Here is a 24,724-nt window from a genome sequence, read left to right as displayed (position 1 = left end):
AGCACGCCTTAATGTCACAAGCTTGACCTCGGCAAACCCCGGGGCTGAGCCTTGACTCATCAAGGCGGCCGCCACTAACGCTGTCCTCCGAGGCACAGCTCCTTGTGCCCCTACCATCACCACCTGCGTTGCCACACCGTGTACCACACCCGCCAGCATCCTCCTCCTGCTCCGTGCCGGTGCCTCCACTACAGACGCTACCTTGCAGCACACCTTGCAGCACATCAACAGGTGCTATTGGGCCAGCAACCGCTCAAAGACCAACAGCCCCAGATGATCTTGGGGTTAATAAACCCAACCAGGTGAAACTGGATCGTTATCCAGGGAGATTGTTTTCAGGAAAGAAGCGCACTTTTGCCAATGCATGCTACAACAACAGACCATGGCTTGAATATTCGTTAAAAGCAGACGCAGCCTTTTGTTTCCCCTGTAGACAGTTTAAAGTAAATACGTCTTCATCTGATGCGGCTTTTACTGTCAAAGGTTTTTGCGACTGGAAACACGCATTACAGACTGATAAAGGACTGCTAAGACAGGCCGCATCAAAAGAACACATTTCATGTGAGAGTTTGTGGAGAGAGAGACAGATACGCGAGGAAACAAATAAGGAAATTAGTACAGATCAGCTGGCACAGAGCCATTATTACGTGTCAGCTGTCGTTGATATTATAGCTTTTTTAGCTGTCAACCAACTCCCTCTCAGAGGTGACCACGATTCACTCCACAGCATGTCCGAGTCAGGCAGTGGGCTCTTCCTATCGCTGTTTGAGTATACGCTGCACAAAGCTGCAGAGTTGGCCAAAAATAATGGACAGCATTCTCCACACAGCAATATACACCTCTCACGACATGCAAAATGCCATAATAGAGCTAACAGCAGTTCATCGTCTCCGTCTCTACTATTTCTCTCCGAGTGCAACGATGAGGAAGCTGCCATCCTTAACCAGTGTGCCTTGCTCGTGATTTACCAGTGTTTGTGCTGCCACGCACACAATGTTTCAAAAGTGGTTTCTATGTTGCCCTTTATTTGTGTATGTATTTGCGATAAGTGTGCGTCTTTGCGCAATGCTGTTGGCCTTGCTGTTTGATATATATATTGTGCCGCAGGCCCGCAGCACGTGACAGTGTTGTGTGCCCTCCCATGAAAATCATATGCCCTCCCTTTAGATTTGTTCTGGTGCCGGGTCTGACTGTGTTTCCTTTGTGTAAACTACTCCAAAATGTGCAGCCTAAAATGGGCATTAGAGATGTTCTGGCAAACGTCTCAAAACGTCTTGTATATCTCCAGAGACCGTTGTGCTATTGAAATCACTGGCACTACTGAAGCTGCTGCCTGGGCAACTTAGTGTTAGACGTTTTCTTTATTTCGGTGGGAATCAACAGTACCCACACTGGAAAAACACACTAAATACATTTTATTTAACTTACTTGTAACAATTGTTGTCATACTTGTTATAACTGCCAAGCGCAGTAAGACACCCAATGCAAATAGCATAGGAATAAAATATTTGTGTGCCAGCATCCATCCACACCTGAAAGACAAAAAAAGGACACGTTGACATCTACAATAAATTACATATGAAAGGCAGTTACTGTTTCTGAGAATCCACTGTATGCTGAACACTTTGTTTTGCTAATCTTTTACACTGCTGACGACTTATGTGACATCAGAAAAGCAATCATCTGCCAAAACAGTTACATTGGAACTTGTGATGCCATTTAAAAAAGTGTATAATTAACGAATCCGTTCAAACTCCCAAACTCGGATTACCCTTCTCTTTTGCATGTGTATTCAAATAAATTCATATATACCTATGTTTTTCTCATTAAGTTGAATGCAATAATAGGATGAAACAAAAAATAAGCTTCTCCTGGTTCTCAGCAGGAAACCGATGGACTGTCCACTCCAAGTAGGGAATGAGTCCTTACCCCAAGTGAAGGAGTTCAAGTATCTCGGGGTCTTGTTCTCGAGTGAGGGAACAATGGAGCATGAGATGGGCCGGAGAATCGGAGCAGCGGGAGCGGTACTGCAGTCGCTTTACCGCACCGTTGTGACGAAAAGGGAGCTGAGCCAGAAGGCAAAGCTCTATGTCTACCGGGCCATTTTCGTTCCTACCCTCACCTATGGTCATGAAGGATGGGTCATGACCGAAAGAACGAGATCGCGGATACAAGCAGCCGAGATGGGTTTTCTCCGCAGGGTGGCTGGTGTCTCCCTTAGGGATAAGGTGAGAAGTTCGGTCATCCGGGAGGGACTCGGAGTTGAGCCGCTCCTCCTTCGCGTTGAAAGGAGCCAGTTGAGGTGGTTCGGGCACCTAGTAAGGATGCCACCTGGGCGCCTCCCTAGGGAGGTGTTCCAGGCACGTCCAGCTGGGAAGAGACCAAGGGGTAGACCTAGGACCAGGTGGAGGGATTATATCTCTTCGCTGGCCTGGGAGCGCCTTGGGATCCCCCAGTCAGAGCTAGTTGATGTGGCCAGGGAAAAGAAAGTTTGGGGTTCTGTTACAGCCGCTGCTTTCCTGGTGCTATTAATTCTGTTGTGCGTGTGTGTGTGTATGCAAATGAGCTGTAAGGTTTCCTCGATGCCCCGCCCTCGCACCGTCCGAAGAGGTGATTGGACTGACGTCATCCAATCCCTGCCTGCTTCCGGCACATCTTCCGGGGGAGGGGTACAAAGGCCGGGGACGAAGATCATTCTGGAGGCTCTGTGTTGTTAGACCGATGCCTCTAGCCTCTTGCTATGCTTACTCATTGTACTCGTTAATACTGTGAAATCCTCTGTGCTTAGTTATACTGCTTAGCAGGGTGTTCAGTAGTGTTCTGTGTTTAGTGTTGTGTGGGTAAAGAAGACCCAGGTTAGCTCAGCGGTTAGCGCCTGTCGGTTTAGCAGCAGCTGTGTTTTTATGCAGCCTTTTCATTTGACTTGTACCACGTTTAACGTGATGTTTTGTTTTCCCGTTTGGGTAATACTTATTACGCTGGATAAGCTGTAAAACTCTCTTTTGGAGTTCTCTTTTTGTTGATTGTTAGACAATCCGTTTGGCATTTTTGTTTGTTTCAGGCTGCCTGCCTGTCATTTGTTTCATCCTTTTGTAATAAAGCCACTTATAATTATTACCAATCCCATTCTGGTTTTGTTGCTTCCCTTTGGTTTCCCTAGCCCAGTAGGGAACGTAACAGGCTCTCTGCTGGAACTGCTACCCCCGCGACCCGACCACGGATAAGCGGGAGAAGATGGATGGATGGAAAAAAGAAGCTTCACACTTTGCTTTAGTTTTCTGATTTTATCTCCGAAATATCTTAATTTTCATGAATGCTTGTTCAGATAATGTGTGTTTGTAAGGATAGGATCACCCGTAGATTAACAAGAGCCACATATCCTCCAAACAAAGAAGTGGTGAAGCGTGTTCATACCTGTGGATCGCTGAGGCGGGATGGATCTGGGTAGAGGTAGAACTTGATCCCATTTATGGCCCCTGGCAACGTAAGTCCACGCACAAGCAGTACCACCAGCATCAGGTATGGAAATGTGGCAGTAAGATACACTACCTGTGGAAAAGTGAAAGTTAGTTTGTGGCTTTTAGGCAATGTCAAAATATGAAAGCCATTTACAAAACAGGTGTGTGGTCTGGGCTAATGTGCAACATGACGGACTCCGTGACATACTGTAGGTCCCCTGTGTAGATATGAAGCGCTCATTTAGGATCCATGCTATTGTTGACGGACATATATTTTGAGTCCCAAATAGTCCGAAAAATAGAGTGATTAAATGTGACATTTTGATTGTGGAAAATAGTTATTTAATATTAAATGTCTTATACATAAACGTAATCCACCCAACCAATCAAGGGATCATCCACTCATCATTCAGAGAATCGATGACAGAGCAGTTTCAATTGCGAAAGATAATCTTTGGCAAATTTCTTTGTAGTCATCTCCTCACTCTAGTATACCTCTTTTCCATTTTGATTTACTTGTTGTTCCGGGAAACATTTATGTTCAATCATTAACTTCTTAAGAGCACATCATGTTGTCAATATTTGTGTAATATGAAATGGTAGTGAAAGCGGCAAAGTATCCGGAAAAGTGGTATGATTGCACTTCCTGTAAAGAGGATAATTTGATCTAATGCATTGTCGTTAAACAGTTAAATAGTTGATGGTACTTTACATACAACATACAAAATGCTCAGTTCTTTGACATACCTTCCCAGTTGACTTTACTCCTTTCCAGACACAAAAGTAACAGATGATCCAGGACAACAGAAGACACAGAGCCAGCTCCCATCGTATGCTGCCTAACTCATGGACACTTCCTGTGATATTCAAAACTCTCTTCCTGCAAATAAAATGTTCAGTTGTAATTCAGAAACGTCAAGATGTTATTGCCATATTTGGATTTTGTTTTCTTACTCACTCCCAAAACTCTCTCACTGGTGATGTAGAATTTGCAGCTACAGTCCAGTTCAAATAATCATCCTTTCGATCAAACTCCACACAGGTCTCTGTTGCAAATACAAACATCATCAAATGCTGCCTTGGTCAAAACCGTGGAATGGTAGACTTTTCCATATAGCCTAGTCTATCAATGAAGTAAATACATGTACTAGACAGGTATGACCATTCAACACTATTTGTGGTCCTGAAGAAGACATTTTTCTATGTTTCTAGTTTGGAAGCCAATCATGGTCCTGTGCGTAATTTACAGTGTAATAAGAAAATGTAAAGCTCCAGAACTCACTTAATGAGTATGGACTTTTCAGGGAAGTAAAGGATGTCTTGTGTAAGTGAAACATTTAAAAATAAACATTTTCCATGAGAGACCTGTCTGGTAGATACTTACTTACAAGTACTTAAGATTACATATATGTAACATAACGTGAATTGTATCACAAAGCCAGTCAGAGTTAAACTGGCACCTCAAGATTTAAAATGTTTCCAGTAGCTGACATTTAAACTTCAGATCCAAAACCTGTTGCTACAATGAGCCACAAATCAGATTAATCTCTCTAGAAAACAAAAGCAAGACACTAAACACAATAAACAGTGGAATAATCAGCAATTATTTTACTAAAGATCCATCATAATCCAGTTATTTGTTTAATTCAATGCATTCTCTTCAGTCAGATCACATACCAGCACATACCTGTGTTCCAGCTGTTTCTGCAACTGGCCCAGGGAAGCTCAGAGTTGAAAGAGGAGAAGAGATAGAAGAAAGCCCAGGCCAATATGATGATGTAATAGATGCTGGAGTATAAAACAACCACCTGATGGCCAATGCCCATACCTGCCATACACAAACAAAAAGCACAACAACAAATAGATAAACAAACAAACAAACAAACAGAAAGATAAACAGCAAAGGTCTTTAAGTCACACGCTCAATTCTTGAAGGTAGGTAACGTTAAGACAAGACTACTTTCAAAAATGATACACAAACAAATTATAAAGCGTAAAGATCATTTTAATTTCAATACAAAGAAATCCAATTTATAACATAATATGAAATTATACTTATTCAAATATATAAAATAATGGAATGAAAAATTTAAAATATTGCAAATATATTACTGTTAATACAGTACATTTACAATAAACTACACATTTTACAGTGATTAACTCACATTTAAAAAATATATAAACCAACAAACAAGATTAATACAGATTAATTAAATATTCTAATATTGTAATTTAAGGGTCACAGTCATAATGGGATATATCAATGATTATATTGCCAACGGACACAATGTTATTCCAGAGAACATTCAGTGACGTAAAAGTTGTTTCTACTGTTGTAGATTTGCTAAAGATGTGTGTACTTGACGGCTTTCTTACATAAGATAGATACATATCAACTTTTATAACTTGTCCCTCTTCATGTAATAGCTCACAAGAAGCAATAATTAACTGACAAATGCCAGTAACAACTTTCCTGTGTAATCACTGAAGAGTCCTTTGCCAGGAATCTGTCATTCTTTAATGTCCAGGCTCTTGTCTTAGAGTGTTTTCCTTTAACTAACACGTCACATCGTTGTGATCACATGATTTTTAGAAATAGTGTGAGCACACCAAAGAAAATGTGCAAAACACAACATGTGATAGAATGTACAGTAAGAATGTACACTCCGGGCTTCGCGTCGGACCGAACCACGCCCCTTAGCTGTGATACAATGAGCATATACTACGGCCTGAAGTGAGCTATTGCTTTTATAAAACGGTTACCAAGTGTGGCAATATGAAAGAAAAATACACACTCTAATTTAAATAGTTTTTATTAGTAAATAATGATAAAATGAAATAAAATAGTCCCCCCGTTGCCTTCTGCACGAAACATAGTGCGAGGTGGTTGCTATGCAACAACACTAACAGCTAGCGAACATGACAGAGAGCGTTGATCCATTATTTGGCTATTTATTTACATTAATTTGTATGTTGCCGTATATTGTGCACCCACTGGCACAGCCCCACCTAGTGTCAGCAGAAAGTATTAAAAATAATGATTACAAAAAAATGGAAAAAATAAATTAAAAAATATATAAAATATATTTTAAGATCATGTTTAATAATCTGATTCGTCTGTACATTGCTGTTTTAGTCTGTGTTCTTCTAATTAGTGTCTACAGTGTGTGCCTATTGAGCTGTTTAGAGCCATGTGGGACAAAACACGATCTTGCCCCTCCCTCTCAGTGAACGGTGACTGTAAAAACTACACTGCGCATGCTCAGAATATTTTCCTATTTAATGTGTGTGGCAAACAAATAATGACCATAGGGGCATAGAGCTGCCATCCCCACCATACGTCATCTCACATAATTCAGAGCTGATTGGCTGTAAGTACGTGTGCCGCGAAAAGTATGGTGTGTGAAGAGGAGACGAGAGAGCTGCAGTGACGCATCCTAAAACCCGGAAGTAAGCTGCGCATGGCTTCCCTCGACAAAAAAGCAATGAGATTTCTCCATAGGATTTTAGAAAATAGCTCCAAATAAGATCTGTGGGAAACGTAGCAGTTAGATAAATGCACGTTTTGTTCAGCCGGATAATATCCACATGTCTACCCTAATTTTATAATTTTCGAATCATAAATCTATTGATTAGATTAGATTTATGATAGACTTTTGAAACTACAAGAACATAAGGAGGACATTTACAAAAAAGTAATAGAGATTTTTGTCCAGAAGGATAGGCAAATGGACTTCATCTTCAAGTCTTACTAAGAGAGAACAATTCAATATTTAAATGATAAAATTACATTTTTTGGGTATCCTTTTGTTGAACTGTCTGTTTGAAATTAATCGAAGCATCAGACAAAAAAAGTTTTTGAAAATAATATTATATTTTGATTTAGGTCAAAATATAATATTTGTAAACCTGAAGAGTCAGTGCCAGTGCCTCACCAGCCATGAACCTTACTGCAGAAGCTTATAGACATCTAAGTTTTTTGTGCCCCACCACTTTTGTACATATAAAAACGCCACTGCTTACGTGGTTACTTGTATAGGTTGAGGTTGTTCTAGGCTGTTGCTTGGCGTGGCGAGAATATTGCTCCACTTTCTCCGGTCCCCGAGATTCGGCTTCCAGTAGCTCTGGAGAGAGCTTTCCCACCTGTGGCCACTAACGGTCATAATTTATCTGCTTTGTTTCAAGACCCGCATCAGAAAGCTTTTGAATGGTGGTACTTGTTTTCCAGTTGGTCTACCTGCTCTTCACGTAGCTCTGCATGTCGTCGTTTAGGTGCTTTTTTCCCCTGGAGATAGGCACTCCTCAATCCACTCCTCCATAGTCAGACCCTCCCGGAGGTCGAAGTTAATCTTAAATGTTTCCATCTTATGCTTTGTAAGTTTGTTTCGTAACGGAAGAAATGTAAATATATTTATAAAACTGACAAGTCAAATCAAGCAATCTGATTGGTCGATAGCGTTTTTGCGGACCTCTTTGACTACAGATTTGAAAACATCGTTGCTTGCTTTAAAAGTAGCACAATTCATTATGTCAAACCTTGGAAAGTATCTAGATATCCCTGCCCTAATGCCAAAGGAACTGCACACTGAATATGTTTTGCCGTTTGATGTCTATGTCTGAACCGCTGAGTAAAAAGGAGGGTTTCTGCCATGGGCGCGGGAAGGGGGGTGCTGAGGGCGTTGCAGCACCCCCTAGCGGCAGGCAGGGGGTGCGGAGCTCCCCTGTCTGAATTATTATTTGACGGTTATTGCTGCTCCCGCTGTGCATAATATGTGTAATATGTAGCCAATACATTCCACATTGTTGGCTACAATTCTGTAGCCCCGGACAATTCAGTGAATGCAACAGAGGCAAGACACCAGACCAATCAGAGAGTTGCATGGAAATAAAAGTGTGCTTGTGTCATTCAAACTCGGCTGTGTGTGTGTGTGTGTGTGTGTGTGTGTGTGTGTGTGTGTGTGTGTGTGTGTGGAAATAACGCATTTAGTGAGAGAGAGAGAGAGAGAGAGAGCAGAGAGAGAGACGAGAGAGAGAGAGAGAGAGAGAGCGAGAGAGAGAGAGAGAGAGAGAGAGAGAGAGAGAGAGAGAGAGAGAGAGAGAGAGAGAGACCGGTGCCAGCAGCAGGGACCGTATTGTTAGCATCTGGTTAGCTAGCTGCACTAACGGAGCTGTTTGTTCCACAACAAGCTGGAGGAGAGCTCTCCACTCAGCAGGGGCGTCGCCTGGACCTGGAAACATTCGGGGCTTAGCCCACAGTGGCGGTGCTACAGTCGAATTTTCTACTGCAAGACTCCCCACACGCACATACACAATTGCGCCATCTGGTGACACAAACGTGTGCCTGCATTAGCTTTGTTACGGCAATGGATTGTGGGAGATTCTCATAGCACGTGAGGATCTCTTGAGGACAGTGGCGAACCGTCAGGGCCTTCAAGGTATTCAGAGAATACCCTGGAACACTCAGATAAAACAAACAAAAAATCGATTTAATTATATAAATAAAATGTAATAAAATGAATAAATGAGAATGGTACCTGTGTTGTTGATCTGTAATATTACAGTGTTACGTTGATTTGTTTGTCCTTCTCGGACCATGCACTACGCATTTCAGTGGTTTTGTGTTAGAAAAGAAAGCAACCAATCAGATCTTGTTCTGGGTCTCTGGGTAGAATATCCTTCAACCAAGGTATTCTACATCCTTGATCAAATGCCCTGGCTGTTGCACTGAATGAGAGCGTACGTTTGGACTAACAGTTTGATCAACCAATCATATATTGATTTGTAGCCAATGGGCGTATTCTTTCAGAGTTTCCCTCGGTTCCAGGGTATTCTAGAAGGCCCGCTAGTTAACTGTCTCGAGTCAGAGGATAGATGAATGCGACGAAGCAATTCATGCCGTTTTATTGTTTTTAACGTTGAAATGAATACTGCAACAGGTGAAGATGAAATTGTTTTGGAATTGCTGCGAGTACCCTTTTCAAGACGACAATTCAGTGAAAAGACGGACATTATAATGCCGCGGAGGGGGGGGGGGGGGGGGGGCGGTGGCGGGAGGGGGGTGTGTGTCTACAGAAGGTCCAGTTGTGATAGGCACGGTTCGCCTGTATTATCTCGGTGGACAAAATGTATGTTTTTATTTTATAAGGACAATAACGTACTGTTGTGTTTGTAATGTTAATTGTTTAAAGGGTGGTCGGATTCCCTGACGTGGTCGTCAAGATCACCAGCCAATCAGGATTCGCGTAATGAGATTGATGCTTCTGAGGCATTCGCGGGGAGGCGTATCCCATAGTGAGACATCTCACTTCATGTTACTCTGAGAACTGGGGTTACGTTAGTAACCTATAGTTTTTCTCAGGCGCGGAGGGATACTGACTTGTTGTGAAAAGTAACTTACAATTCTACCCATGGTATACCAGTGTGCGAAAAAGTACACGTCCCACCGTCCGGGACGTGTTATTTACAATATCGGACAAGTAGATCTTTCAATTGACTTGTCCGGCGGACAAGTGACGTTTTTCGCCCTGATTTATTGACAAATTATTGATATATTGTGTTTACAAAAGGCAGAACTCATTCGCAAATTGTACGTGTATGCCATTGTTCGTTTAGAAATGTTAGTTTCGGTTCTGCTTGTTGATTCCTAAGGAAATGCATCTCGCCGCTTTCTGTACAGTTAGACGGGGCGGGGCGGGAAGTGTAGCACAGTGGCAGGGTTGGGAAGCAAAACACGGTTCCGAGTAGGAACAAATAACAATTGTCCGGTACCGGGATTAATAAGAGTTGTGAGGACAGGAGGCGAGGCCGAGCCCCGCGGACTGCAGGGCTCTCTCTCTCTCTCTCTCTCTCTCTCTCTCTCTCTACACACAGCGGATCGGCTGCCCGTTTAACAGCCTCATCTTTGTCAAACTTTCTTTCTCTAACACGTAATGAAGGTTATTAAGCGTTTTAGCTCCTGTGTTGTCAATATTGACCGCCATTTCCTTTATGAAGTGAAGCAGCCTCCCTGTCTGTGTCCTCGCGCTGTCCTCACATCCCGGACCCCCAGACTCGGAGGAGCACAGGGATGTCAGTATTGTTTATGAAGCAGGGTATAGAAAGTACATTATTGAAATGAAAATACTATTTATTTACTTTTACAAACAGTGAGCAGCTGGGCAGCTGCAGCATGTGTAAATAAATGCGTGCATGCGTCTTTGAGTTGTAGAAAAGCGCTAGGCCTATAGGCTATAAATATAATGTATCATTATTATTATTAGGCCTATGTGTTGGACATGTGTGGTTGGACTCTGTCTCAAAGGCAGGTTGCAGTGTAACATCAGAGGAGACTGGGCCAATTGTACATTCTCAAACTGCACCACTTAGAACTAACTAAACAATGCAGAGATTATTTTTATATAATTGTATTCAATAACCGTAACGAAATTCAACAGTATGAAGTGATTTATAAATAGTAATACAGATTTGACTTAATGTTTTCATAAATATATTTTTCTCCCAGTTTGTCATAGGTCTTATTTTGACCCTCTCAAAGAACCGGAACCGAAAATAACCGGAATCGAAAAGCAGAACCGGAATCGTTAAAATCCAAACGATACCCAACCCTTTGTGTGATGGAGTAAAATCTTACCGCTCACTTACGTTAGCGGTGTCATAAAAACCGTGGGAAAATTTAAAATACGATGGCGAAGAAGAAGATTCCAGTGGCCCCAATTTTTGTCCATTCTGGACAAGTGAAAAATGTATTCGGACAAGTAAATTGCCAAACTCACTTGTCCATGGACAAGTACTCTCTAAAATCTTTTTCTCACACTGTATACGCTCAGTATATCTAAGAACCAATCAGATTGCTTGATTTGACTTGTCCGTTTTATAATGAGAAACTAATAAACTATGATATGGTATTATTGCTCCTAAAGCCTCCCATTGGATCTTAGAACAGCAAACTGCATTGGATTTTTTTTAAAAAGTGAATTAAAGACCTATCTTTTTTAATTTTGGGTAATTTTAGTTGTATCATTGATCATGTTTTATGGTTTTATGTTTCTGATATAACTTTTCTGTTTGTTTATAACTTGTTTTTAATTATGTTCCTCACTCTTTATTTTGTATCATGTCTTACTCTGTAATGCACTTTGGGCTGCATCTTGCATGAAAGGTGCTATATAAATAAAGTTGTATTAGTTTATTATGTTGCATCTTATTACATCCTTAGCACATAGACAGATATTGTCGTCTGAACCGTCACATTGCTTTTCAAATGCTTTGTCCTAAATTCACTGCAGCAACTATCGAAGAGCCATGTCGTTTTTTGACTTACACAAATATTTATGTTTTAAAAATACTTATTTGATTTCACATTGAGATTCTGATAGTAATTCTCCAACTTTACCTTCAAAAAGCGGACAGATTTTCCTCCAGCATGTAATGCTTCCCTGTTTGGTGTACTGGCCGAGAGACGTCTCCAAGAGAAACAGGGGGATGCCGCAGGTGAAGAGGAAGAGGATGTAGGGGATGAAGAACACGCCTTGGGGAAACGGAAAGTTACACCACATAAGATGTTTGAAGTTCAAACTCATAGGGTAACCCACAAGAATCATGCCAAGAGTTTTGAAAGATATCAAATATCTAAAACATTCAACGTCTGCTCATCAGTTTAGCAGTCAGGGTATTTATATCAGCTTTGACTTTCCTCTGCAGTGTTCATGTTTGGACAACTCATCTGAATATGCACATGTTTTCTGTATTTGTCTTAATCACAGGTGTGTTATCAAATTGGTAAAAGTTTTTAAATGTATGTTAACCACTGACAGTGTCTTTTTTCTAAATGCAACACAATTCTTCTTTAGGTTTCTTTTGATTTGTCTTTATTTTGTGTTTTTTTCGGTTGCTGTACAACTGTACAAGTACAAGTTTCTGAACAAATACTTTTTTTGAAGTGGCCAGGTGTGATTTGTTTAACTTTATCACACCCAATGAAACAGGGCACTTCAAGGATGTCTGGAGCGCATTGCATTCCCCACACGGAGAGAAAGGTGGGATCTTTTTCTTGTTATGAGAGAGTAAATCACGATTATGAGATAAGTGAACTTTCCTTTTCTTTGGTGACAGCATTAGGAATATGAATGAATGGACAGAGAAAGCTTCATAGAACGATCCAAATACTTTTAAAAAAAATGAGAAGCTAAATCGTTTTTGGAAATTGAGATTCTGACTATAACACAGACATACATTATGGCAATAAATAAAGATCTTGCTGTCGGATATTTCAAATTTAAATATGTATTCTTAACAGTTTGTGTTTTATACAGTACATCCTGGGTATGTACTTTTAAAGAAAGTAGAAGTGTTGTTCCTTAATTCTTTGACTACAATGAAACTTACCTCCTCCGTTTTTGTAGCACAGGTAAGGAAACCTCCACACATTTCCTAAGCCTATGATTTGTCCTGCAACAGCCAGAAGGAACTCAATTTTGTTCGACCACTCGCCTCGGGTCAGGGTTGGGGGTGCAGGCTGGGCTGTGGCCATCTCCAGCCTGTACTTGTCCTCTGGCTCGTAAGGCTTTTTCATCATACTGTAACAAGACAAGGGAAAAAACAACAAATAGTTTAAGTGGTTTTCAGTGACAGAAATACAATTCTCACTTTAAATTTGAAAACATTTATAAAAGAAATCTCATTTATTTGTTATTTTGAAGTAGCAAAGGGTTAGGACAGCACATTCTTAGTATTTCAATTTACTTTTAGTACCGGGAAAGCAACGTAACAAAAATAATCACTAACCACAGCAGGAATATTGACATAATTTAATGACTGTATTTTAATGTTCATAATTTGGACAATGCCAGCAGTCTTTCTGTATTAGGTCAATAAAGGGTCAGTGCAGCTTGGCAGGAGGGTAATTCTTCCATCAATGTCGCTTTTGTGTTGCTGCCTTGGATTTAATGTGGGAGGGGAGCAAATAGACTGGAAAATATGTGTGCTACTACATTAGCTTTATATGCGTAGATTCTCAAAACAGCTTTACCAGTTATTTAAGGGTCGTGAGAGTTGTGATATCAACTCCTGCAATGTTACGCTAATTATGAAGTATCTAAAATAACATAAATAATAATAAATATTATTTAAAGCCTGTATGGCTTGGTTGGTGGTGTAAGTGGACAGTAGATCTGACAGATACTTGATCTTTGAGGCACGAATAACTCTGGATATGGATTCCTCATAATTATTTGTCTTTTCTAACTGTGACTAAGTTAATGTATTAGCAGGACATTTCACAGTTGAACCAATAACTTTATATACTGTAATAGTGCTTTCTGTAGTGCAATTTCTTGTGACTTAAAAGTCCATATGAAAACCTACATTTAAAATGTTTTAGGGTGTGCCATTTGGGGCATAGATCTTACTTTATATTGTTTTGTTTTAAATCTCATACTGAGAAGGAGAAAGGATAAAGGAAATGGTTAAATGACAACCTGAAAGGAATAATATCATTTATAAACGAGCATGTCTGATATGCAACACTCAATAATTGATCAGGTCTCATAAAAGGCTTACAGCCACCAGCTCCCTTTTTTTCTAATCAACAAGCATCCGTGGAACCCAGTTAGTAAAGATTTTCAATTCCATTCCCTGTGTTTATGTCCTGAATTTGTAAAACTGTATTACATTGACTTGCTCATGCAAAAAAACAACCCTATAACTATAAATGTTGTAGCTGATCTAGACTACTTGTCTTTTTTTCTATTCTGTCTGGGTAAAATATGTTACACCAAAGTAGTCCTGTTTGCCTCTGCAAAGACCTAATGTTGCTATAGGTGCCAGCTCGTTCACCTTATCTCATCTTAAATACTTGGCTCTCAAAAGGTGGTATATGCTAATGTCCCTGGGAGTCATATCTGAATCTTTTGAAAGTGAAACTGGGTAGAAGTAGAAATACCACATTGTTATAATAATTTTTCAAATAAAGTTTCAAACACAGGCCCTGCAAAAAAAGGCAGTCTTTGGTGCAGGCGTTTACAATGTATAATATATACTTAAATAGAGGTAATATGTAGGTGTTCATACCAATATAAAATGCAGAGCTTACTGGACAATGAAAAACTATTTTATATGCAAAACATATATAAAAGTCTAGTGTAATTTACACATTATGTTACAGACTATATCTTAAATAGTAAGAAACTGTAGCTCAATATAGACTTGTCAGTTTCCTTGAACAAGACAATAATGAGCCCCAAATGTGGTACCAAAATATAAGTGCATGTGTAAAAGCTGTCTGCCATGTCAATTAAAATGTTGTGGTACAGTGCGACATTGTCACACTACCAGATGCTGGATACAGTTTGGAAGTTCGGTACATTCAAATAAACTTCAGTTCTGTTTGCCTTCTCATACAATTTACCTTTACCTTCTCATTTAATTTCCTGATACCAAGGGACCGTTGCCTAACAAGTTATATTCTTCATTGACGTCTGCTGTGCACCCACAAAAGCTCAGTGTGGACACGCTGTATGAGGTTGGTGTAACAATTTTGTATGTTTTTGGGTGAATTTAAAGCTTTCAATATGCTTTTTCAAAAGGGCTTGTTGGATGGTTGAAAACAACACCCAACACCTTTCCAACTCCAAATTTGGGACAGCGTCTGACCATTTCTGTACCTCTTATATTTTCGTTTTTCTTTCATTCATTATTCTCAAAATTACTTTAGTCACTTTATGTATATACGAACCTGAAAGAATTGTTTCACCTTTCTATGATTGCAGACTTTTCGCTATGCTTTTAATTCTGGATGTCCAGCACAGCTTTGCATTGCATGACTTCAGACACGGCTATACAAAATGTTGTACAAATAAGTTTGTTTCTGCTCTCTGAAAATGATATTTCTGGCATTGGTATGTGAGCAAACATACCAGTGCTATCGAGGCTGGAGGGCTGAGTGTTTGTATCTCACAAACATTTCAGTGTCAATGGTGGTGTCCCTGTTTGACTTTCCAGTTCCAATTCACTATGAAATTCCTCCCCTCAGTGTAAAGGATGACCTCAGGAAAAAGACTGTAACACTGCTCAAAATATCAACTGCATCTATTCAGTTAATGTCCTATAAATGGTGTCATTGTTGTCCAGGAAGACAACACTCGAATTGAACAGAAATGCAAAACAAAATAATGTTTTATTTATTATATATTTATAATATCTTCTTTTAAACTGGTCTGGAGTTTTTATTTTTCAAATATAGAATTTGTTGTTTAGATTATTGTTAAGTTATCATTTGGCACAGTGGTGTTTTGAGCTTAATGCTTACAGCAACATGCTATAACATACTCACAATAACAATGTTAATATGCTAATGATATACAGTTATTATGTGTACCCTGTTCACTGTGTTAGTTTATGGTGGTTTCAAGCCTATGTTTCAATAATTAGCTTTAAAACCAAAGGTCTACAATGTGGCTGACATAACGTTTTGTTCTTAAACAAAGTATTGGACAAATTAAAATATTGACCTGCTGGTGGCAAAACACAAAGTGTGTGGTAATCACCAAATTCAGCAGGATGAATCTACTGGGAGACATTTAGCTTTCAGTATTTCAATCCAACAGTTCATACCAAAGTGGTACACTGCCACCCCTTAAGCCATGACTAATGTGGCTAAAAAAAGTGTACTATTAATGATCACCAGTCTTATGTTTCAGTTTGAAAAAAAAAAACCATTGGAATATATTTTGTCTGCCTGTGGATGGAGGAAATGACTATCTCAATTTAGTTGCACAGGACTATAATTCCTGGAAGACGAGTAGGACAGAAGAAAAGTTTGTTGCTCCTTAGCAAAACGTTCAGGTGACCGTTGGAAAGTTACAAGTCGAACCCCCTGGACAAATACTGACAAGAAGAGGGCTGTTATGAAACATATTTAAGTTATTCTTACTTGATGAGTAAGTGCCTTTTTATGTATCTCTGTCTAGCATCAACAGGGAGGAATGGGTTCAGTGATACATACTTTTCAATTTAGATTATCTGTTTTTCCGAGGTTAATTAAGCGTGCAAATAAACTCAAGATGTTGAAAAGGGAAACATGTATTCATAACTTACAGCTTGTATTTTCTGAAATCGATCATAGCAAAAATACTGTATGATTTAATATTAGTCTATAGAAAAGTAACCTTTTAAAGAGTTAATTCGTATACATCTGTTCAAATATTTGCACAAGACAAATGCATTTTTTCAAAACTATGTGAGCTTTCAGCAGCAATGATCACAGCCATACTAAACTCACTGGACAGGGGAAATAGCTGCTCTGTGCAGCGTAGACAGTAACCTTTAGCCTACATTACACAGCTACAGGCGCAAAGCAGAAGTGCAACCACACATGCCCAACAGTCTCTGAACTGATACCATTTGTTTTATCTTCAAGAACCCAGACCCAAGTAATGCTCATTCGCAAATGTGTAAATAAACACAAATTAAATATATTAAAAAGCTGATAGTGACCTCAATAGCTAGTAGGTACCTGTTAAGGTCGCTTCACGTCTGTAGTCTGTGTAGTTATTCTTCCATTTAGCCCTCCTAGCTGGGATTCATCTGGTGCCTTTAAGGGGAAATACAAGTCAAGATCTCCCAGTTTCTCCAGGACAAGTGCTCTTCCCAGCTCTGACCATTAATGAGCCCATGAGTAGAGGCTTGAGAGAGCCGTGTTTGTATGACAATGAGAACCGGGGGGGACAGAGTGAGGGAGGAGGGGGCGGGTGTTATGGGTTTCTGAATGAAAAGGCGGAGACTGTTCATGGAGGCCACGTGGGTCTCATTGTAAAGAGAGAGATGCTGTACAGTAGAAAGAAGAACTACTCAGATCTTGTGTTTAAGTAAAAGTAGAAGTACAATGTGTAGAAATAACTCTGTTACAAGTCCTACAATCCAAATGTTACTCTAGTACAAAAGTATTAGCATAGAAATTTACCATAGTACTCATTATTTTACTCATTTACTCATTATTATTTTAATAACTTTGTATACTGCAGGGTAGTTTGTGGATTTGAAGTCTTATTTAAGTGTTACATATAATTAAAATCATTAACCAACATTTGAAAAGTAATTGAAGTTATTAAATACATTTAGTAAAGTAAAAGTACACTTTCATTCACCTCTGAATTATAGTGGTGTAGAAGTACAATGTAGCAAAAATATGTATATAAATAAAAGTTTCTGAAAATGTTATTTATAGTGGACTTTAGACCATTTAGGTCGTTAGGATATTCATCCACATGGTTCAAAAAGAAAACCTGATACTGCAATCTACAGAAGATGAAACCTGTTTCTCATTCTTTAACACACAGTGACGTCACAGCTACCCACAATGCAAGGCGCGCCATATTTTTTTTATAAAGACGCCATTTTTCTGGAGGTGCAAAAATCCTGGCGATGCTAATATAAACAGCTAGCTAATGTAGCCAGGCAGAGCGCACTAGGTTTTTTTTCTGAATTAACGACCGAAGAAATCGCTGCATGTCTTCGGATTACATCTCTGGACTTGAGGGGTGTGCTCTAGGTCGTTACCGGCGTAAACTAGAGCTGTGTGGGTTGTTGGATGTACAATGTATGGAATTACGACCCTCAAAAGTGGCCTTCGGTCGATTTTGGCATCTACGTCTATCTTCTGGAAACACCAGGTGAATACCCCACTTGTCACAATAATATTATCATGCCAATGCATATATGTGGTATTTTAGAGTTGACTATATTGATTAAGGCAATCGACTATGATATTCTGTATGCACCTCGTGTGAAATGGTTGATACCGGAAGTACGGTGTCGCCCTCGGCCCAAAACCCGTATGTATGTGTGAAAGAATTGAGCACCATGACCTGCAGGTTGACAAGGTATTTTTTGTTGTTGGTTTCATTAGTCCTGTGTGCATTTAGGTTCTGCATTTTCTGTTAGTCTTTTTGAGATCCTTCTGTCAGGGTTGAGCGAAGCAGGCAGGACCCACACGCAGATTTAACAGGAAATAGCCTACCTTTATTTAAAGACTACAAGAAAAATACAGAGCTCTTCCCCGTGAACACAGTCAAAAACAAACAAGGATCTCACAAAGACTGAAAACGCAGAACCTAAATGCACACAGGACTAATGAATTCTGCTGAAACCAACAAGACACAGGGGCACAAGGTGAACACAATCAGGTAATCAGGTAGGGAACGGAGAGACAGGAAACCAAAGACAGATCTAGACAAATAAAACACAACACAGACAGATCGTGACAGCGTGTGTGTGTATATGCAGGGGTGCCCAACCAGTCGATCGCGATCGACCGGTCGATCGCGGGGAGATTCCCAGTCGATCGCGAGATGTGTCTAAAAATAGAACAACAATATTCTGTTTTATCATTAATGTCCTGTAACATAATCTTCCTGTGCCAGAATAATGCACTTGAACGCATCAAAGCTTTGTGATTGGCCGGCGTGACCCCATGTGTCGGGGCGTGGCTGGTGAGCAGTGGGCAGTGGGCAGTGGCACTAGTTCGCTAACGTTGTCCGTGTCAACAGGAGTGACAGTCCGCACACACACAAGACCGCAATTATGGCAGAAGCAAAACATATATAATTTTCACTCCGAGTGGGAGGATGATTATTTTTGTATCTATTCCAATTCAAAGTCCATCTGTCTCATCTGCAATGCGAGCGTGGCTTTATCGAAGAAGGGTAATTTAGGAGCGGCATTTCAAAACAGTGCACAAATGCTACGAGACGGAATTCCCTCCTAATTCTGCCCTACGCTCCCAAAAGGGGAGGGGCCTGAAAGGACAGCTAAATGCACAGCAGTCCATTTTCACCAGGCCCAACAATAAGAGCAAGGCTGCTTCCAGAGCATCTTATCGTGTCAGTCACGTTCTTGCGAAACACATGAAGTCTTTCAAAGACGGCGAAGTTGTGAAAGAAGCATTCAACAGGTTTTTGATATGATAAAAACTCAAGTTAGATACCGTTATTAATCAGCTCTAAGTTTGAGCTTGTGTTTGAACTTATTAATTATAATTATTGTACAAAATGGTATAAGAATGCAAACTTAAATTGATTATAATCTATTATCAATTCAGGTTAAGATAGTGTTGCTTGCATCCTATTTTAAAGGCATTTATTTTTATACTCTACTAAAATGCAACAAAAAAAGGGTTTGATTCTATTAATTTTGTCTTTTTTATTGTGTAGCTTCAGATCTGAGTTGTCTTATTAGTAAGCCTAATTTATACTTTTGTAGCAACACTATTTTTATATCATGGCAAAGAAAGGGTTCAGAGTATTTTCTTTTTTCCCTGTGTCATATGTGGCAGCACTGTTCAATGTTTCTTGAAAACATTACCCACTGTAGTATGTGACGTGTGAATAAACTCCAACTCTGTATCAACAACATTGTTGTGTACATTTTATGAAGTATTAATCGTACAAAGGTCAGTTTTATACAAGTAGAAGTGTGTATTTACCTGGTAGTAGGCTGTCAGTAATGGCTACGCCTCTCTATTTGGACTGGTAGATCTCGGCAGACTGGCAACTTTAAAAGTAGCTCTCGGTTCAAAAAAGGTTGGCACCCCTGGTGTATAGGCTATATGTAGCCTATGTGTGTCACTGCCAATTAGTAGCTTGGGACCTTCCTTTTTGATGGGGTTTAGTTGATAGGGTGGTCTAGTGTGAGTGCATTGACGTGGACACACTGTGCTTCTTCACCTACATTTTGGTTCTTGCGCATTCACTTAAATCCTAAAAGCTTGGATCTTATATTTAAAACTAAGGTTATTACTACTTCTCATTCTTCTAAATCTACTCTCTCTCTACTTCTCATACTCTCTACTCCTGTAATCTATTCATTCTATTTTCTCTCTATCCAAATCCTTTCCCCTCTCTGACCTCTCGAGGTTCTATTAGAGCAGGGGTGGGGAACCTCCGGCCCCCGGGCCGTATACGGTCCGCGAGACAATTTGGTACGGCCCTCGAGGTCATTTATAAACACACGCAAAAAAAAAAAAAATTAAATAAGCGAATGCCTGTTTTTCCTGGCCAAGGTTAGGGTCCATGAAGACAACACGAGCCTAACGTGTCATCTCCTGTCAAATGTTCTATGGGACGTCTCTACTGAACGTGTTCGTTTTCCCCACAATTAGAAGTTGCCAGTATTAAACACATTGGTGTTATCAAATGTAAAACATATAATTAATAAATGGGTGAAAATCGCTTGTGTCCATAATGTGCAGCATTAATACCCACATGACAGCTCATTGTTACTTTGTAATTCTACTCCACTACAATTCAGAGGTTAACCTGGTATTTTTACTCCACTGCATTTATTTGAGTTACTTTGCAGATTCTGATTAATTATGTGAAATATAAACAACCCTTAAATCAGACTTTAGTTACACCTGAGTACAATTCAGGTAAGGTTAAGGTTATTTTCCTCACAGACGGCAACAAAAGTCCGAAATTATACGATTTAAAATAAAAGCAATAATTGTGGCTTGATATTGAGTAAGAACATGTTTTTATGAACCACACAGCTTCCGGTCTCCCACGACCCGCCGGAGAAAAATACGTGCTGAAGGCAGTAGAAATACATTGCTTTTAAAATCGTGCTGTGCAACACGAAAAAAAAGGGGCAAATCGTGTTGGTGAACACGAATCAATAGATTAAAAATCGTGTTGGTGAACACGAAATGCAGTGAGACTGGGTTGGTTCCTAAGGCTGACTTCATCTCTGGCTACGCCTCCCTGCAGTCCCTGGATTTCCTTGCTCTCACTGAGACCTGGATTACTCCATTCAACACATCCACCCCAGCAGCTCTCTCCACAGCATATTCCTTCTCCCATACACCCAGACCCACTGGCAGAGGTGGTGGCACTGGTCTCCTGCTCTCTCCCAAATGGAGCTTTTCCCTCTTCAAGCTACCTAACTTCACTCCTTCCACCTTTGAATTCCATGCCGTCACAGTAACCCATCCTATACAATTAACCATTGTTGTTCTCTACCGTCCACCAGGCGCCTTGGGGGACTTCTTGGAGGAATTAGAAAATCTCCTCTCACACATCCCTGAAACTGGTCCTCCCGCTGTACTTCTTGGAGACTTCAACCTCCAGACAGGGAAGATAGACAAACTAACATCTCTGTTAACCGCCTTTGCTTTCTCACTGTCTCCTTCCCCACCAACTCATAAAGCTGGCAATGTCCTTGATCTCATATTCTCAAGGAACTGCGCTACTTCTAACCTCTCTGTAAACCCGCTCCACACATCCGATCACTTCTTCATTTCATTCTCTCTACCCCTTTCCAAACATAACAAACTAATCTCTTCTCATCCTGCACCTGTCCGCCGTAACCTTAGTTCCCTCTCCCCCTCTACCTTTGCCTCATCGGTGCTCTCAGCCCTCCCTTCCTCTGACTCGTTCCAACTGCTGCCTCCAAACTCTGCTGCAGAAACTCTCCTCTCTACTCTCTCATCCTCTCTGGACTCTCTCTGTCCTCTCACATCTCGGCAGGCTCGTCAGTCCCCTCCTGCTCCCTGGCTAAATGACGCACTACGTGCTAATAGAACCGTCCTTAGGGCAGCAGAGCAGAAACGGTGGAAATCCAAACACCGTGACGACCTCCTAACCTATCAGGCTCTCCTCTCCTCTTTCTCTGCTTCGATCTCTCAGGCAAAAAGCACTTTCTTTCAAGATAAGATCCAATCTTCCTATTCCAATCCCAAAAAACTATTTTCCATCTTCTCCACCCTCTTGGACCCTCCCAAAGCCCCTCCCCCCTCCTCACTTCTGTCAAGCGACTTTGTTACCCACTTTGAAAAAAAGGTTGATGATATTCGCTCTTCTTTTTCTGACTCACCTTTACTCACCGCTGGGTCACCAGACCCTCCTTCCACCAACACACTAACCTCCTTTTCCCCTCTCTCTCCAAGTGAGGTTCTTACCCTCATTACCTCTGCCCGCTCTACCACCTGTCTTCTGGACCCTATCCCTTCAAACCTCCTTCAGACTATCGCTCCTGATATTCTACCGTTTCTCTCCCATTTCATCAACACTTCTCTAACTTCTGGTCACTTTCCAAACAGTCTCAAGGAGGCAAGAGTAAACCCTCTCCTAAAGAAACCCACTCTCAACCCGTCTGATGTTATCAACTATAGGCCTGTCTCTCTACTCCCGTTCCTGTCTAAAACACTTGAACGCGCTGTCTTTAAACAACTCTCCTGTTATCTCCATCAGAACAACCTTCTGGATCCGCACCAGTCTGGTTTCAAGGCAGGTCACTCCACAGAAACTGCTCTCATTGCTGTCACTGAGGAACTGCACACTGCCAAAAGCAGCATCCCTCTCCTCTGTCATCATCCTGCTGCACCTGTCTGCTGCATTCGACACGGTGAACCATCAGATCCTCCTTCACACTCTCCAAAAACTTGGAGTTTCAGGCTCTGCACTTTCCCTCCTCACGTCATACCTCAAAGACCGTACCTACAGGGTAACTTGGAGAGGGTCTGAGTCCGACCCTTGTCAATTAACTACAGGGGTCCCTCAGGGCGCTGTTCTTGGTCCCCTCCTCTTCTCCCTGTACACAAACTCGCTCGGATCAGTCATTAGCCCGCATGGTGTTTCATACCACTGCTACGCTGACGACACCCAATTAATTCTGTCCTTTCCCCGCTCAGAGACCCAGGTCGTCGCACGCATCTCTGCTTGTCTAGCTGACATCTCTCAGTGGATGTCTGCTCATCACCTCAAGCTCAACCTTGACAAGACTGAGCTGCTTTTCCTTCCGGGAAAAGATTGTCCCACTCTTGACCTGACTATCAACATCGGCACCTCTGTTGTTTCCCCGACTCAGACTGCAAGGAATCTGGGTGTGATCCTAGATAACAACCTGTCCTTCACTGCAAACATCGCTGCTACAACCCGTTGCTGCAGATACACGCTTTACAACATCAGGAAGATACGTCCCCAGCTGACACAGAAAGCGACGCAGGTTCTGGTCCAGGCTCTCGTCATCTCACGCCTAGACTACTGCAACTCCCTCCTGGCTGGTCTACCTGCATGTGCCATCCGACCTCTGCAGCTCACCCAGAATGCAGCGGCTTGTTTGGTCTTCAACCTTCCTAAATGTTCACACACCACTCCGCTCCTCCGCTCCCTTCACTGGCTTCCGGTAACTGCTAGAATCCACTTCAAGACACTGGTACTTGCTTACCATGCTGCGAATGGATCTGGCCCTTCGTACATCCAGGACATGGTTAAACTGTACACCCCAGCGTGTGCACTACGCTCTGCATCAGCCAAACGACTCGCTGCACCCTCGCTGCGAGGGGGACCCAAGTTCCCATCAGCAAAAACACGTGGGTTTGCTATCCTGGCTCCAAAATGGTGGAATGAGCTCCCAATTGACATCAGGACAGCAGAAAGCTTACACACCTTCCGGCGCAGACTGAAAACTCATCTCTTTCGACTCCACCTCGAGCGATAGAATTATTAACAAAGCACTTATATACTAATAAAGGACTGGCTTATCTATAGCCAGTTGAGTAGCACTTGAAATATTTGGCTCTATGAAACCTGATGTACTTATATGATTCTGTTTTCTTCAAGGTTGTGTCTTCCTGGTCGAATGTACTTATTGTAAGTCGCTTTGGATAAAAGCGTCAGCTAAATGCAATGTAATGTAATGTCTTTGGTTTCCTGTTTTATTTTGTAAAGTGTTCACCCCCGTCTTGCCTGTTGCTTCCTGTCTCTCTGTTCCCTACCTGATTACCTGATTGTGTTCACCTTGTGCCCCTGTGTTTTCTCCTCCCTCCTCACCTGTGTCTTGTTTGTGTGTTTAGTCTTGTGTGCATTTAAGTTCTGGTTTTTCTGTCTGTTGTTGTGAGATTATTGATGTTGTTGGAAGGATTTGTTCAGAGGGATTTTTATGTTTTGCCTTGCCTTATTTTACTTTGTTGCTAGTTCCGTAATAAAAGTATTTTGGATTTGGATATTCTGCATTTGGGTCCTGTGTACCTTGCCCTCCAGCCGTGACAAGATCATCTATCTTGGATATACTGTATTCAAAGTTTGAAAGGGGGAACACACTAATCTGAAAGCGAATCTTTCAAAGAGTCAACAGATTATAACTTCTACATAGTTATGATAAACCGTATTATTTCCTCAACATTTCTAAAACACCAAGGTCTCAACGTCACTTAATACCAGCACAGTTAAACACAGCCAGAATAATTTTTCCTTGAGAGAAAGACACAGCTGGTG

General features: G+C 41.0%; 1 protein-coding gene across 2 annotated transcripts in view; it reads right to left on the bottom strand.

Annotated features, from left to right (window-relative positions):
- LOC117548125 (sodium- and chloride-dependent GABA transporter 2-like) overlaps nt 1-24,724 on the bottom strand; it is a 35,540-nt gene that overhangs the window by 8,548 nt on the left and 2,268 nt on the right. Inside the window, exons 1-8 of one of the 2 annotated variants that reach the window (XM_034219160.1) lie at nt 16,969-17,174; nt 12,843-13,033; nt 11,851-11,985; nt 5,146-5,286; nt 4,417-4,504; nt 4,206-4,338; nt 3,415-3,549; nt 1,429-1,532 (exon numbers count right to left, since the gene is read on the bottom strand). In XM_034219160.1, the coding sequence (XP_034075051.1) occupies nt 1,429-1,532; nt 3,415-3,549; nt 4,206-4,338; nt 4,417-4,504; nt 5,146-5,286; nt 11,851-11,985; nt 12,843-13,032 (926 nt within the window). In that variant the 5' untranslated portion in view covers nt 13,033; nt 16,969-17,174. Of the gene's footprint in view, nt 1-1,428; nt 1,533-3,414; nt 3,550-4,205; nt 4,339-4,416; nt 4,505-5,145; nt 5,287-11,850; nt 11,986-12,842; nt 13,034-16,968; nt 17,175-24,724 lie in introns of those variants that run through there. The other variant, XM_034219159.1, reaches the window with a different exon arrangement.

This window comes from Gymnodraco acuticeps, unplaced genomic scaffold, assembly GCF_902827175.1.
Source record: "Gymnodraco acuticeps unplaced genomic scaffold, fGymAcu1.1, whole genome shotgun sequence".
NCBI classification, from domain to species: domain Eukaryota; kingdom Metazoa; phylum Chordata; class Actinopteri; order Perciformes; family Bathydraconidae; genus Gymnodraco; species Gymnodraco acuticeps.
This window is presented reverse-complemented; position numbering and strand designations above follow the sequence as displayed.